The sequence below is a fragment of the Ceratotherium simum genome, chromosome 30 (assembly GCF_057802395.1).
Source record: "Ceratotherium simum simum isolate JZ-2026a chromosome 30, ASM5780239v1, whole genome shotgun sequence".
NCBI classification, from domain to species: Eukaryota; Metazoa; Chordata; class Mammalia; order Perissodactyla; family Rhinocerotidae; genus Ceratotherium; species Ceratotherium simum.
In genome coordinates this window covers 7714146-7731381 of record NC_141929.1, presented here as the reverse complement: position 1 = coordinate 7731381, position 17236 = coordinate 7714146, and the positions used below count along the sequence as shown (strand labels likewise).

Genomic DNA, 17236 nt, shown 5'->3' with positions numbered 1-17236 from the left:
TCGATCTTCCAAACCTCACTGATTACCTGGATTTACACACGCACACACACCCTGAGTCGGTAAAAGGACTCAGATGGACACGCCATAGCCTCCTAAATGACAGCAGTGTTTTCCTACGAGGTAAAGGTTTTGTTATTCACTGTTCAGATGGAATTCTGTCAATTATTATCCAACTAGTTATCTCTCCAGAGGTCACTAAAAAAAATAATCAGTGTGTGTTTGCTGTGGGTGAGTATGAGTGTGTGCTCTATGTGCAGGGGTTGTGGGGGGAGCAATTGATTAGAAAGAGTGCTGCTATTTACATTTTAACTGCAAGCGGGCTTAAACTACCCGCCAGGAAATGTGTGCCTGCATGAGTATGCCTAATCCGTACTCATTCAAAGTGTGCCGGGGCTGTTTTCTCCGCCCCGCTTCTTGCCTCTCCGTTCATATAACGCAGGCTGCCTCCAGCCAGTCTTTGCCCACTTGACTCTCTGGCCCTGAGCATGCAAAGGTGCAGGGACTGAGAATGATGCCTTTCTGCTCTGAGACTGTGTGGCTCTGCCTGGCTGTCACTGTAGTACTGGGAGGAATGGTTCTTTGCAAACTGAAGAGCCCAGGGCAGGTGGGGAGAAAGGTGGTCTGCTTGGTGGGCCTCTGGGGAGTGGCTTGCCTGCTGAGTCTGTCCCCCTTCTGGGGCTTGCTTCTCTTCTCCCTGTCATGTTGCTTCATATATACTTACTTATCTGGCCAGGAGTTGTTATCTGTGGATGAAAAGGCGGTGCTGATCACAGGTAAGCAGATGGACTGCGATTCTCACCCAGGGCGGGATCTGGCACCTGCTCTGCCTTAGCAGGACTTTTTCAAATTAGGTTTAAAAATAAAATACTTGGCAGGGAGTAGTTGAAAGCACACCTCCAAGTGTCTTTCACTACACGGTTTCGGTTCGCTTTCTTCAGGAGGTGCACTTGAGGGGACTGGTGGTGAGGGACTGGGAAGGTGAAGTGCAGCTAAGCCACAATTTTGTTAATTTCCCAGGATAAACACGAACAAGCAAACCTGCAGTGTTTCATGCCTTTCGTTGTACCCAGAAAAGTCCCATAGGCTTCTTTAGGCTTACATGGAATTTTGTTCTGAGATTAATGTTTGACTGTGTTCTAGACTTGGGCTCTTATTCCCTAGATGTGCAAGAAACCTTGCAAAGCCAGGTTCTCCTTGTACTTTGCTGTGTTTTTTAAATATTGAAGGAATTCTCACCTGAGCTGGAAATTGTGCAGTTTGCCCGGGGAACTGTCAAGAGCCTTTTGTCTTCAAATCTGTCATTAGACTGCCAGCGTCTCTTATTTGGATCAAGCTGACTGTGCATCCAGAAGGCAGTTGCTTGTTAGCTCAGCTGCCTGCTCTTTTCCTCTTTTGTGTTTCTTCTTCCACTGCAAGTGTGAGGCCAAATTAAATTCCTGTGTGTTGTAAAACTGGTTTGTTTGGCTGTAAAGTTTGAACTTGGATAGGGCTGTAATTAGGATTATCCAGCCTTATCCTAACCCGGAAAGTTCTGCCAAGATAAGGATATGGGTTGCAGAAGCATTTGCTGGGAGGTCGTGACCCCACACCCCACCCTGAGGTGGCCATCCACTGGAGTGAAAGCAAACATGGGGTGTGGATGGAAGGAAATCAGGGGTTTCCTCAATTCACTGAGAAGTGGACTCTAAAATGACTTGTCTATTTTGCCTTTTGCTTTAACTTGGTAACGAAATTCTCTCTTAAAATGAAACGCAAGCTGGCACTTGTCAGAATTTTGAAGTGCTGCAGAAAACAAGCTTCTTCAATGGAAAACAAAACAAAACAGTTCAAAGCTAGAAAACTTGGTTGATCAGTGGAATGTTTATCTACATGAATGTCTGGTATCACCTGGAATCATGTAGCTAAAAGACTGGCTGGGTTTTCCACTTTTTCACTAGAATTCTCTGAGTGGGCCGGGTAAGAATCTGTAATAATAGTCTAAATCCTTCTGTTCTGTGTGTAGTAGCAAGTACCCATGGTCTTTGGAATAATGCCAGGTCAAATTTATTTTTTGTACTTTTTCTCTGTGTGAAAGAAGACGGAACAACTAAGCATGGTAAAATAATAATAGTGATGCCGTGGTTGACACTCATGGGACGTGATCTCCCGGAGGTTTGAATATTCCTGGGAGCACTTTAATTGCGGGGAGCAGCACTGCTAAGGCTAGTAAATAAGAATACTAAACACTAGGATTAAACTTGGGCAAACTTCAAGGCAATTGGGAAACAGGAATCCTTTCTAGTTTGTTTATCTTGTTAATGTTCTTTAGCCTCTGTTTTTGAAGATTTTGGCATGCAGAAATACACAAAACCCACACCTAAGTCAGTTAGCCCACATCAGCCATTGAAATGTCCTGACTTGTGTTTAGTGGTATGGAAGATGACTGATTCAATTAAACAACACATGCCCAATGACTAATCCCTCAATAAAATGCTTAGCAATTAGAAAGCTTAGAATTAAGAAAGGAAGTACATATATTTAAGGGTGACTGAAACGTTCCTTTGAGGTTCTTTCTCATTTTTGTGAGGAATGCCCTAGGTTCAATACAATTCTACAGAAAGTTTCAAGACTTTTATACTAAATAGAGAAATTTAAAATGAAGTCATTTAGTTAGACCAGAATTCATTAAAAAAATAAGTCACTTGGAATAACCTTTGTTTCAGGTTGGCATATGTCATAAATTGGTACACATTTTAGATGTGGGCGGGGAACAGGGAGAAATGTGGCAGCATACATTAAAAGCCATAAATATTATTCTTTTATCGGATAATTCAAGATTTGGAAATTTCTCTTAAGGAAATAATCTGAAATATGGAAAAAGGGTAGACACAGAACAAAATGGCATATTCACAAAGTTGTCCAGCACAATCTCCTTTAAAATTGTGAAATATCAAAAGCAATCAAAATGGTGACAAATTATGGTGTACCAATGGGTAACTATTAAAAATGGCAACCACAGGACAACATGGAGGAAAACTGGGCTAATGGAGAGGAGATCTGAGTGTTTGAATAAGACTGCAGCCACGCCACATGAATAGGGAAAACACTGGAAGGAAATGGTTTTCAAATGGGTGGGTTAGAGCACTTGGGTTCATTTTTCCCCTAGAATTTCTCTAGTGTGGTTACATTACTTATGTAGTAAAAACATTTTAAAAAGAGATCACGGGCCGGCCCTGTGGCTTAGCAGTTAAGTGCGCGCACTCCGCTGCTGGCGGCCTGGGTTCGGATCCCGGGCGCGCACCAACACACCACTTGTCCGGCCATGCTGAGGCCGCGTCCCACATACAGCAATTAGAAGGATGTGCAGCTATGACATACAACTATCTACTGGGGCTTTGGGGTGGGTGGGAAGAGATCACGTTACTAGGATAAATTCCATTTTAGTGTCTAGTTAATTATGGGGCCAGGTGTAGCACAATTACAAGGACGAGCTAAAAAAATAACTTTTTTCCTTTGAGTCCCTTATTTCATTTTGCTAAGATAGTCAAAGGTCTTTTGTCTCAGAGATGTATAATTGTAGTAAGAAGAAGAAATAAGCAAGCCTAGAGCGTTTGAACACGTGTTTGTCTTCAAGGCACCTGAAGCTACAGAGGCCATCTAGTTTTTAAAATGACGTAAAATTAGTGAAGAGCAGGCCTGCAAGATTGCAATAGCATCTCAGGGACAATATCGTGGAAAAAATGTTGAAGTTTGAGAGGCTTGGGTTTGAATCCTGTGTTTGCCTTGCCTTAGGCTGGGGTCTCCAGAGGCAGGGCTTGAGATGAGGATTTGTGCAAAAGGGATTTATTAGGAAGGTTTCTAAGGAGCACTTGTCCCGGAGCAAGGAAGGTGGACGGGGAAGGGGAGGAGGCCAAGCAGGGGTGATGCATCCCTAGCTGAGTTCTGAACCAATTGAGATGGACACAGAAGCAAGGCAAGTAGAGATCAAGATGTCAGCTTTATTCCTGACAGAAGCATTGGAGAAAGTGTCTTAGATGTGTGGTAATAATGGTGTACCAGGTCAAGGCAGGGTTGAAAAGTCTCAGGCCTCGTCCACAAGGTAGGGCTTGGATGGTACAGCTGGGCTATCACAGCCCAATAGCACAGACGTTTTGCAAGCTGGGAGATCCCGAGGAAGAGTGGAGAGGCTCCATGTGACACTCTGACCTCCTAAGTTTTCTCCTCTACACTTCTCAGTCCTGATCATTTGCTCTGAATTGTCCTTTTGGTTCTTCTGCTAGAGAGAGAAGAGAACTTTGTGCTGGGTGAAACGTTCTTGTCCAGTTCTTTCTGTCAAACTCATCAATCAGATCCTTTGCTCCACCTTCCTAGGGGAGGAGAAACAGGAGATAGGGGGCCAGGAGTGTCACACTGATAGTTATCTCTCTATGTTGAAGGAAGCACAGGAAGTGAGGAATAAGTGATCCCGCTAACAGTAGGTTCAGAAAACCAGCTCTCTGGATGGAGGATGCTGTATCTAAACTGCAGCTTGTGTGATAGGGGTCTGAGGAGATTTGACTGCAAACTTAAACGGGATCAGAGGTGGGCTGTTTGCCCACAAATCTGCTCACCTCCCGCCCCGCCCCGGCCCACATAAACCCACACACACGAACACACATCAACACATACACACACAAACACGCACACACACAGGGCTTCACTCTTAAGATGCACAACATCTAAATGAAGGTATTAGATCACTCACTAGCTCTGGGCTCTTGAACAAGAGGCTTCACCTCTCTGAGGTTAATTTTCCTCATATATAAATGATTCCTGATTAATACCTATTCTCAGGATCAAACAAGATTTGATGTATGTGCTGCATAGCACATAGTAGATGCTTCATGAAATATAATGATTTTTACCTTTTCTCCATCTTGTTTAGTCTATTAATCCCCTTGGCAAAGAAGACAAAAGCAAAATTGGAGTTTGGTGGTTCTGCCTCTGTGCCATTCGTGAATGCTACTTCATCAGCCTCCTTCAACGGTGCCTTTGTTCTTTTGCATTGTGACCATCACTTGACTGGCAAGCTCTCTTTCTGTAGTCATCTTGTTTCCCTAGGCCTTGGTCTAATCTAGGTTTTCACTTACAGATGCTTTTCTTACAGATGGGAAGGGCTTCTCCTGTGTCGAGACCCTTGGTTCTGTGCTGTGTCTACCCTTGGTTCTTGCCCCTTTGAGTCCTGGCCTTATCTGAGGGTTTCCCATGTGACCACTCTAGTCTTTTGAGTTTTCTCCCATGATTCTTCTCAATCTTGATCCTTTACCCTGAGTTGTCTTTTCAGTTCTTTCATTAGAGAGAGAATCTTTTGAAGGCATTGGATCATGAAGATCTTTGCTCTGGGCAAAATGTTCAGCTGTTGTCTTTCCTCCCAAGCCTCCATCTCGATATGAGACTCTTAGGTCGGGGAGGGGGTGCAGGGTGAGGGGTGCTGAGAGGGATGAGGATTTGTAATTGATTTGAGCTGTGCCAGAGCCACAGCTGGTTGTTTTCACAATTCATGTTTTCAACAACCACTTGCTGATTGCCTACTGTGCGCACATAAGATACAGTGGGGAGCAAAGACAGACAAGGTCCCTGCCCTCATGAAACTTAATTCTAGTGGAGGAAGACATAAAACAAGCAAACCAATAAATAGATAAGGTAATTTCAGCACCGTGAGACTCTGATGGCCTGGATGGTGGTTTCACGGCACTGCTGAGAACTGTGTCAGAAATGGTGTCAAGCACTGTGATTAGCATTTTCCATGCCTAATTTTATTTAATTCTCACCAAGACCTTATAAGATAATTTGTAAAAATATTATGAAAAGCTTTAAATATATGAAAAGTAGAGCAGATATACGCACATGCCCAATACCTACATTCTAGAATAAGCATGATCAACATATCAACGAGATAATTTCTGTTATTAATCCCATTCAAAGATGAAGAAATGGGCAGCTTTCAAGAGTTTACATAACTAAGGTCACATAACATAAAATAAGCAAGTGTGGTACTAGAATTCAAGTGCAGGCTCTTCTATCTCTCTTTTAGTTCAAGGAGATGATACAAGAAGTGCAGACAGGGGATTGACATGTGTGCCTCCTCTGAGGGAAAGGGGCAATGACTGCCAAGTGTTTCAGACCTGCTAAGCTGCCCCCAATCATCTTTAGCTTCCACATTCAGACCTAGGGTCCTATGGTCAAGTTGGCTTTCAGCAATGGAAGGAGAGCTCTATCACCCATCAAGGCTCACCTTGGCAGTTCCAGAGAAGCTTGAGGACTGAACAACTAGGGACTTCCCTGGGGCTTCTCTCCAAAAGAAGAGCTCTTATATCTCCAATGAGAAGCCATTAGTGCCCTGTGCAAGATGCTTTCTCATTGTTCATGGAGCCCATCACTGTTTTCCAAATATTTCCAGCTGTGCCATAGGCTACCTCTAGGTTATTACTTCAGAACCTATCTTGTGTACTGTTGAGTTTTGTGAAGTTTTGGTAGGAGCCGGAGAAGAAAACACCTTCAAAGGAGAATTTTAAAAAAGAACACTATGGTTGGTAGTGTGGAAAGGGGATTACAATCCATTCATTCACTATTTCATGAATAATTATTGAGTAGCTCTGTGCCAGGTACTGGGAATACAGTGACAAATATCATGCATGCATTCATCACATTTAATAAACTTAGAGTGTAGAGGGGGAGATAGACAAGAAACCAGGACATTAAAAGGCAATGCAACATGGGAGAGTTCAGAGACGTGGGAAGAAGAGGGAGGAGGTAAGACCACCCAAAAGGCTGGGGCAGAGGCCATGAGCTTGGAAAGAAAGCAGCTAATTGGAGGGACTTCACGTTGGAAGAATCAGAGAACTTGCTGGCTCATTGGATCTCAGTAGAGAAGAAGAGGAGAGACCCACTGCATATTGGGTTTTCCCTACCATAACCCTCATCAAAGCCCTTTGTAACTCCTCTTGACTGTCTGTTTTGCCAGATGGATTGTGAGCTCCATGAGGGCAGGCAATGTGTAAAGCATGGTGCCCATAACAGGCTCAAGGAAAAATGCATGAAGAAATGAATGTAGAGAATGATTCTGAGGGTCTGAGAATGATTTTTACTACTAAGAGAAACAATAGGTTTTGAAAGACTGAGGGGAAAGAACCGACTTTGTGAAAAAGATAATGCTTTTTGTTTGAGACGTTAGAGATGCCAAGTTTGTACCCAGTGGAGATCTTCAGATGAATTTGGAGAAGTGAGGCTAAAATCCAAGAAAGAGCCCAAGACTGGAGAGATAGTTAGGCTAGTCTTCCACATAGGTAAGATAAATGAAGCTCTGGAAGCTAAAATGACATTTGAGACAAGAGTGTAGATAGAGATTAGGACTAGAACAAGGAACCGGGCTGTGCAGTCCACCCAAATCCAATTCATTCCCAGTGTAGTAACTGCTACTTTCAGAGTGCATCCTGATATACCTACGGCTCTCTTGGAAGGTAGACCTGGATGCTGTAGGGTTCCAAGGAAGAGAAAAATCCCAAGGAAAAGAGTTATAAACAACATCCAACATGGAGGAGAGTTTGAATGGGATGACAAGATACCTCTGGATTCAGAGCCTTGGGGTACTGATTAGAGAGAATTGTTTCAGTAAAGTGAACAAGAAGGACCCCCAATACAGACAGTGGGGAGATGGTGTTAGTGGGCAACTCTGAAGTTTCGAGAACCCTGGTGGAAAAAGGAAAGATCAAGATGGGAGATTAGCTCTAGGAAATAGTAAGATCAAAAGAAGAAGTTTTGGGGAGGGAGAAATTTTTGGGAGTGATTTGGGAGGCCGGAGAGAAAAGACTCAGTGAAGACGTTGACAGCACCGAAAGAATTGTAATTGATGAAGTAGAAGGTTATTATCGAAGAGATAAAGAAAATGTAGAAGCCATTGAGTGTCTCAGCTGTCGTTCTAGTTGGTTTACAAGATTAATATGCAAAGCTATTGGTTAAAAAGGCAATTTACCTATATAGTGAATCTTCAATTGTTTGTGGTGCCAGTTATGGTTATAGGGTGGTTACAAGAATAAAATGAAATAAGGCATGCCAACTGTTTAATACCGTGCCTGGCTGCATAGTACAAATTGGAGAGGACAAAAGACAACAAAGTAATCAGAGAAAGCATCATGGTGGCAATTGTATGAGCTATTTTCTGGACAGAAACAGGTGGTCTCCACTTTGGACTCTTATCTCTCTGTCCCTGCCAAGCTAAATTAGCTGTCTCTGAAGGAAGTAAATTATATTAAAAATTTAAAAGTTACTACCTTAGAGACAGGCACCTCCACGCCCTAAGGATTCCTGGTATAGGAGGGAACGTTTATCAATCCTGACTGACTCTATTCATGAAAGACCCACCCTAAACTGTTCGGGGAAGAATTGAGAACAAGAGAGTGCTCCAGAGGGATAAGTTTGGGAGGGTCGGGGTGGAGGGGGTCCAGATGGGGACGCGTGTGTGTAACCTGATAATCGCTTCGCGCCATAGCAATTCGCGCCATAAAATGTAAATGTTTTAAATTAGCCAATCATGTAAGACCGCGCCAACTTTTTCCCGCTTTATGCTTCCGAATCCTATAAAAGAGCTTGCCCCTTAAGGTTCGGGGTCGACTCCTCTGTCTCCTGCGAGAGATACGTGTCGGCCCGGAGCTCCGCTTAATAAACCTCTTACCTCTTGCGTTTGCATCAAGCTCGGTCTTCTGTGTCTGTGGGTCCGCGCCTTCCCGAGGCTGGAGTTGGGGTTCCCTTTTTGGGATCCTACATCTCCTGTTTATGCCCTTTTTATCAACTTTATTGACCTTTATGAGTATTTGTTTAGAGTCTTCTTCCTCCTAGAGCAGTGGTTCTTCCCTGGAGGCAATTTCGCTTCCCAGGGGACATTTTAGCAATGTCTGAAGATATTTTTTGTTGTCACAACTGAGGGGCATGAGAACATGCTACTGCCATCTGGTGAGCAGAAGCCAGGGATGCTGCTAAACTTTCTGTAATGCACAGGACAGCCCACACGACAAGGAATCACCTGATGTCAAATGTCAATGGTGCTGAGGTTGAGACACCCTATCCTAGAGTGTGAGCTCCCCAGATCAGGGGCCATGTAGTTTTCTTTGATCATGGTATCCGCAAGTGCCAGGTACAAAGCCAGTCACATGATGGGTGCCCAATAATAATAGAGGGGAGTAGGGACTGAACCGGACCTTGAAGAATAGGCCAGGTCTGAATGTATTTTCTTCTGCTTTGAGTACACAGTGGCAGAGGGTGCTGGGAGTTTGTTTGGAAAGAAAGTTCACAAAGGAGATTGCAAATATTCTATCCCAAAAAGGATGGAAGAGACTAAGCAGCCCTGGAGCTTCATCAGGAGGCTGACATTGTTATAAACAAGAGAGTCTCAGAACAAAAGGTCTGGAACTGCAGGTAACACAAGAACACTCAAGACTATGAACAGGCCGCTGTTTTGACAGATAGAATTCAGCCAACTGCTGAAGCAGCAGAGAGAGAATTTTAAATAGACATGAACTAGAGAGCTCCTTTGATGATGCACAAAGATGAGGCTTCTAAGCCTGCTGTGGGCTGCCATGCGTACAGAGAAGGTCTCCACCTTGGGGCAGCTCCTCAAGTCTGGTGGATGTCAGTCATCACTGTGCATTAGAATCACCTGTGGGGCTTTTAAAGCATCCTGATGCTTGGGCACCTCCTTCCAGAGCTCAGGTTTCACTGATCTAAGGCGTGTGACCTTGGCGTTGGTGTTTCTTTACAGCACCCCAGTCCCAGGTGAAGCTAAAGTGTAGCCCTACATTGAGCATGAACCACAGCTCCAAGCCTTGTATAAGCAATTCCTCTCTCCAACACCTCTGTACCCCGTTCCAGTGGGTGTCTCTGACTTCACGGGTCTGAAACAGAGTGCTTGATTTGGGCCCCCTCCTACCTGGCCCTGGCTCAATCTTCTCCATCTTGGTGAGCCACACTACCTGGCACCCTGTGGAGACCAGAATCCCAAGTCACCTTTTAATCCCTGTTCTCCTTCTTTGCCCAGATCCAATTTGTTCCCAGTGCCGTAACTGCTACTTTCAGAGTGCATCCTGATATACCTACTGCTCTCCTGCACCACCTCTGCTCTAGTCAAAGCTGCCGTTATTTATGCCTGGCCCGCTCCCAGCCTCTGGGATTTCACCCTTGTCCTTCCAACTCATTCTTTGTAGAACAGCCAGAGTGTGCCTCTCTGGTTTAAGACCCTTCAAAGACTTCCCATTGTAGAGAATAAAAACCCAAACTTCTGCCAAGACCAGAGGCCTTGCATGGTCTTGTCCCTCTCATCTCACACCTCTCTCCCCTACTCATTAGCTTGAAATACCAAGCTTTCCCTGGCATTGCAGCCTTTGCACAGGCTGTTCCTTTCACCTGGAATGCTTTGCAGGGTGGGGATGGGCTGGGGGGGGGGGTGGTGCGGTGGGGCCCCTTTACGGGGCTGGTTTCTTCTCTACCTTCATATCTTTGTCTAAATCAGGTTTCTCAGTCTTGGCACCACTGACATTTTGGGCCAGAAAATTCTTTGTTGTTGGGGCTGTCCTGTGCACTGTAGGATGTTTAGCAACATCCATGGCCTCTACTCACTAGATGTTTGTAGTACCCCATCCCTCATCTGTGACAACAAAAGTATCTCCAGACATTGCCAAATGTCCTGTGGGGTCAAAATCAGTGTCCAGTTGGACTACCACTGTTTTAAATATTACCTTCATGAGAAGGTGTACCCTGGTGTCCAGACTTTTGTCTCCAGCTGTTTTTCTCAATCTCCTTATTTGTTACTTTCATAGCACTTTTCTCACCTTGAAATTAAATGTACATTTATTTAGCTAGTAGGTATCTGTGCCCCCCTCTTCCAACAGACTGCCTTGACTATTTCACTCAGTTCTGTATTACCAGCATCTAACACAGCTGCTGGCACACAGTAGTTTCTCAATGAACATGCATTGAACAAATGCATGCACACATGAATGCACGAGCAAACTGGGGGTGTGGGGGCATGCAAGTGCCCTTGGCAGCTAGGGCAGGTCTCTATCAGAGCTCACCATTGCCAAGGACAGGAATCAACACTGTACCCTCAGTGATTGATTTGGTGCCAAGGAAGTTGTAGATGCTCAGCCAACGACCTCTGCACAATGTGGCCAGGGGTCAAGTTATAACTGTGCTCTAATGACAGAGCCATGGGCAGTCTGCCGAGACAATTCTCATGGGGCTGGTCCCCGGGAAAAAAGAGCAAGCCCAGGTCCCTCCTTGGTGGGTCGTGGGACTGGGGAGGCTGTGTTCCTCTCTAGTGTGGGTCCACGTTCAGGTGGGCATTCTGGCTTCTTGCATAAAACTGGGAAGCTAGGCCAGGGCCTTCTTATCTCTCTGTTTCTCCCTTCTCTGGGCTTTGCGAAGAATGAATTTGATGACAATGTTGTCTGACTGTCTCTTAGACTCAGGGAACTGAGTGTGGGCAGTCATGCTCCCCTCTTCCTCCTTCACATTCGTGTCTCCAAAATGGTTCTAGCAAAGAGTTCTTGTGCGTAAAATTGCCAGTGAGTTGCAGTTTGCTCATAGCACAAGCTCCCTTGGGAGGCACCCCTCTGAGGTGCTCTACTGGCTCAGAAACCCTCAGGAGGAGGCTAGCTCCCATCCTAGTCCCACTAGGCCAGTAAGTGGCAAAGCCGGGATCTGAATCTAGGTCTTTTTCACTTCTCATTTTCATGCTCAAAATCCACATTCCAGGGAAAAAGCATCCCTTTCCTCCAGCCTGGACGGAGCTGGGAAGTCCAACCAAGATCACATGTAGTAGGGAAAGGGGTAGCCCACTCTATAGTGTCCTAGGACTGCTGTAACAAAGTACCACAGACTGGGAGGCTTAAAACAACAGAACAATTGTTTTAAGTTGTTTAACAGACCTGAAGCCAGAAGTCCAAAATCAAGATGTCAGCAGGGCCTCGCTGCCTGTGAAGTTCTAGGGGAGGATCCTCCCTTGCCTCTTCTAGGTTCTGGTGGCCCAAGGTGATGCTTGGCTGGCGGCAGCATCACTCTAATCTCTGCCTCCGTCTTCATATGGCTGCGTTCCCTCTGTGCCTGTGTTCAAATTTCTCTCTTATAAGGACACCAGTCATCTTGGATTAAGGGCCTACCCTATTCCAGTGTGACCTCGTCTTAACTAATTCCACCTGCAAGAACCCCTTCCCAAATAAGGTCACATTCTGAGGTACAGGGGATTAGGACTTCACTATATCTTTTTGGGGGACACAATTCAACTCATATTATTCCCCCAACCCAAAGCAGGGTCCTGTTATCAGATGAAGAGGGATATATGTTGAGCAGATGTGCTGGCTGTGGACACATCCACACTGCACCCACCCTTCTCCATCCATCCTCCCCACTCTGCTGTCTGTCCTGGAGGCCATCCTCAACCAATGGGGAGCATGGGCTGGCAGTTGTAGGAAGACAGACTTGGGAAATCATATTATTCCCCCTGATTCCCTCCCCGCAGGGTCACTGTGGGCTGCCTAACTCTGTCCTGAAAGTCAGAGTTCACTCTGTCTAGATTCCAGTAACTCACCTCTCCCCTTACCCCTTCATGCCTAGGAAAGTGGATCCCGACTTCTACGTGCCCAGGGGTACTCCACGTCCCTTGACCCTTTCCACACCCTTTACTGAATTTTCTTCCAATCACCTAACTTGCCTTTCTTTACTCTAAGGATTCTGCATTATACAGCAGCAAAAACAACAGATGCCCGCTACACTTCTAAGAAATGTTTATCTACTGTTGTTTCCTAATTAAATAAACATTTTACCAAATGACAGCTCTTGGTCATGACTTCTGTTTCTTCATTTTCCTTTGGTGCTGCATCTAGTCATAACGCTTTAAGAAAAAGTGATTTCTAAGAACTTTGTGTCCTAGCAGCACAGGCCTCAGCTGCGAGCCAGGTGCAGAAGTCAGCAGAAGGAGCCCACAAAGCCCACAGATCAGCTAGTTAGTGACTGGATCACAGAGAAAAGAAGCCAAGCCACAAAGCATTAAGAACAGGGGAGAGTTAGAAGATGCACACATTACAAACAGGCTGAGACTAACACATCCCTTGTGCAGAGTCTACAGAGGAGATAAGAGATCGTTGACATCATCACCATTTTTCATTCTCCTAAGTTAAAATACAATGACAGAGATTGCAGACTAAGACAACGAATATCGCATAACCAATGATAAATTTGGCAGGTTGGGAAAAGTTCATAGTGCCAGCCATGGACTCTGAATTCCCCACCAGACTGTAAGCCCCTTGAGGGCAGGGACTGGGTTCATCTCAGTCACCATTCTACCGCCAGCACCCAGCCCAATGTGGGGCAGACAGAAGCTGAGTGAATTAATGGGGAGACACTCTGGTTGGGGCTGTCTTCTAAAGATGTTCTGAATCAAATCCGAAACTGCACTTGACCTGTGTGCTGCTGCCCCTGGAGAAGAAGCTTCATCTCAGGTTGCTGCTGGAGAACCAGCACAAGGCTAGACATAGGGAGTGCCTGATGGGCAGGAATTCTCTTTGACTTATGCAAGGAGGTTGTAACTTAGAACACATAATTGTAGGTAGAAGTGCATGTTTTGGTTTAATCAAGCAGATGTTCCTGATGATCAAAGTGACTCAGATATCAAGGAGTCACCCTGCCCCATGAGGTCAAGATATCATCTGCTTGAGTCCCTGCTCTACACCCTGTGAGAGGTCCATCCATGCCCTCCCCAGGGCAACATGTCTGCAAATTCCCCAGCTCATCTTTCTCCAGGTCATCTCTGGCTCTGATTTCTAGTGAAGGTGAACTCTTGTTCTTCACCCTGCTTTCAGCCAAAACATATAAGAGTTCCTTTTCCTTAATTGCTCACCCTCAACCCACCGCCCCCCAAAAAAAGTCACACACACAGATCAGCTGAAAGTAGTAAGCTTTCCAGAAAATTCAGGGGTATTCTGTTGTAACAGACACTGTAGATATTAGACTGGCCTATTCTTTTTTGTATCTTATTTTTTATTGAGCTATAATGCACGTATCATGAAATTCACCCTTTAAAGTGTACAATTCAGTGACTTTCAGTATATTCATAAGGTTATGCAACCATCAACACTAATTCTAAATTTTTATCACCCCAAAAGTAACCCCTAACCATGAGCAGACTGCTCTGTTCTTAAGATGTCACTTAGTCATTTCTGCCAAGCCGACACACAACCTTCTGACATGCTGCTTTCCATCCACACCCCACTTTATCTCTATGTGGTGTCACTCTTTCTCCTTCCCCATTAGTGTCCTTAATGGGAAAGGAATAGTGTTCGGCAGTGCTGCCTAGTAGAAATATAACGTGAGTCACATACATAAGTAATTTAAATTTTTCTGGTAGCCACATTTAAAAAAGTAAAAAAGAAACAGGTAAAATTTATTTTAATAAAAATTTTATTTAAAGCAATATATCCAAAATATTATTTCAACGTGTAATCAGTATAAAACCTATTAATGAGGCAGTTTTCATTGTACTAAATATTTGATGATTTGTTTGTAGGTTATTTCCTTAGAGAAGTCTTTATGACTTGCCTGCTCAAGGCATGTCCCTCCCTTTCACCTCAACTATTTGTCACAGAACTCATTTCTGTTCTTTTGCAGCACTTACTACAACTCATAATTTTCTTTTTTGTATCACGCATGTCCTGCTGTATCTTACACTGAACTGTGAACTTTGTGAGGACGGTGCTACAGACTGAATTGTGTTTCCCCTAAAATTCATGTGTTGAAGCCCTAACCCCTGACGTGATGGTATTTGGAGATGAGGCCCTTAGGAGGTGATTAGGTTTAGAGGAGGTCATGAGGGTGGGGCCCTTGTGATGGGATCAATGTCCTTATAAGAAGAGATACCAGAGATCTCTCTCTCTCCCTCTCTCTGTCATGTGAGGACACAGTGAGAAGGCCTGCAGTGAGCTTTCTTCCTGCAGGCCAGGAAGATAGCTCTCACCAGAACCTGACACTGTTGGCACCCCGGTCTTTGATTGCCCTCCAGAAATTTGGGAGGATGGGTTTCAGTGGTTTAAGCCATCCAGTCTGTGGCATTTTGTTATGGCAGCCTGAGCTGACCAATACAGGTGGGGATCACATCCATCTTCCTCACCAGTGTGTCTCAAGTGCCTAGCACAGTGTCTGGTTGTTATGAGAGGTTCGGGGACTCGATCGGAGACGTAAAAGACACTTTCCACTCCAAACAAATGGACTGAAGGTATATTTTATTATATAGAGGATAGTAAAGGTGACAGTCTGCAAACAGATCCAAATAGGTCAAATATTAAGAGGGGAAAAACATCAGCCCGACTGGAAAGGGAAAATACCCACATCGGCTGAAGAGAAATGACACAAATCAACCAGAAAGAGAAACACCAGGTTAACCGAAAAGAGAACACATCAAATCAATTACTTCATATCAAATCAATTACTTCACATCAAATCAGTTACTCACAACATCCACGCCCCACTGCCGGGAGAGCTCTGTCAATCGACGCGGCTGGGCAAGGATCACACGTCCTGGGCAAGGTGTCCCTTCCACAGGTGGAACTCTCTCTAGGTGGAACTCTCTCTGAGGCTCAGTTTCCAGCAGTTTTTATACCATCAGTAATTTTCAGAGTAAGCAATTACAGAGTTTGCAGAGCAAGCATTTAGTGTTTCCATGTACAAATGGTTATCAGTGGCGTACGTGCACTGAGCCCCCTGGCTAACGCCCCAGCCCAGTAGTTGCAAGACGTGCATTGTTCTCTTTGGTTATCGCCCTAGCCCGGCACAGATGGCCAGTCCATTCCGGGCCAGGACGCTCCAAGAGCCTTGAAATGTTACAACTTGCAACTCTCTCCGTGGGAGAAAGGCCAGTTCCCGGGAAAGGCCAGTTCCCACCACACAGAAAGCAGCTTTGTATTTCTTTTTTGTGCTGGTGGCTGTAGGTCAATGGAGCGGCCAAACATGGCTGTACTCATGTCAAGACATATTCGGCCGTGGCCGTCTCCATTAACCATAAGACACCATATGCACAGACAATGAACTTTGTACGCAAGTACATAAGGCACATCCAAGAATCCAAAATCCAATGACTACAATAATTATAAAACTATCTCGCAATAAAGGACCCAAACCCCAAGGTAACCAATCAAACAACCCCTTAGAATATGAAATGTTATTAACTTGATCTTGCAAATCATGTACAGCATCAAAGATAACATTAGATAAGATAACACTTAGGCCTAACAAATTAGCTTGCAGAAGTCCAGACCAGCCCCCATCACGGAGGGTAGCAGAAGGCAGGGTAATAGAGAAATTATAACTAGTTCTCCGTGACTGGTCAGATATAGGCTTATACTGAGAGATTGCTTGATGTTTCTGAGACCAAATTTCTCGGCCATTCATAGTCCAGGTTATAGGTCCCACTGGTGTAGAGCAGTTGGTCCAGCAGTGCAGGGTCAAAGGTTGTCCTACGGAGACATTAGTTGGCATGTAGGTCTGCAGCAGACATGGAAGTGCAGCACAGCATAGCAAACACAGCAGGAATATCTATTCACGCAAAGAAACAGAATTTTTAGGATCATGATATAATTGTTTATTTCCTGGATACATTACTATGAGCGTTGCAGTGGGCCCTTGGGCCACTACTTCTGCGGCACGTGGAGCCGCATTGGGTGGATGTGTCACCCACACCTTTGCTCCAGGTTTCCATCCATCTGTAGACCCAAATCCTTGCATTCCTCTTTTAGTTAATTCACTTGGAGGTTGTCCTTGTGACACATTTGGAGTCAGGAGGGGAAGCACCAATAATTGTCCCACTCGTTCCCCAGACTCTACAGTTAGTACTGTGTCACTACCATTATATAATATAAATTTTATTTCTCCTTGATAATCTGGATCAATAACTCCTCCTAGTACATCAATACCTTTTGCTGCCAGTCCAGAGCGTCCTTTTAACAAACCAAAGGTATTTTTGGGAAATTGTACCCCTATCCCAGTAGGGACTATAGACTGCTTCTTAGGGGGCAATTGAATAGAATGAACAGTAGATAAATCCAATCCAGCCGCTTCGGCCGTGGCACGAAAAGGCGGTTTAGCAGACTGAGTCAGGGGCCAATAGGTTAAGGTCATAAGCTCATGGGTGGCGGCTGCCACTTCTGTAATCTTTGCTGGTAACAACCTTGACAGAGGAGTC

At 44.8% G+C, this 17236-nt stretch overlaps 1 protein-coding gene across 1 annotated transcript in view; it reads left to right on the top strand.

The window, feature by feature from the left end:
* The first annotated feature begins 493 nt into the window (after positions 1 to 493).
* HSD17B2 (hydroxysteroid 17-beta dehydrogenase 2) overlaps positions 494 to 17236 on the top strand; it is a 75844-nt gene continuing 59101 nt past the window's right edge. The window contains exon 1 of the mRNA XM_004437072.3: positions 494 to 773. Coding sequence (XP_004437129.1) covers positions 509 to 773 — 265 coding nt within the window. The 5' untranslated portion in view covers positions 494 to 508. The remainder of the gene's footprint in view (positions 774 to 17236) is intronic.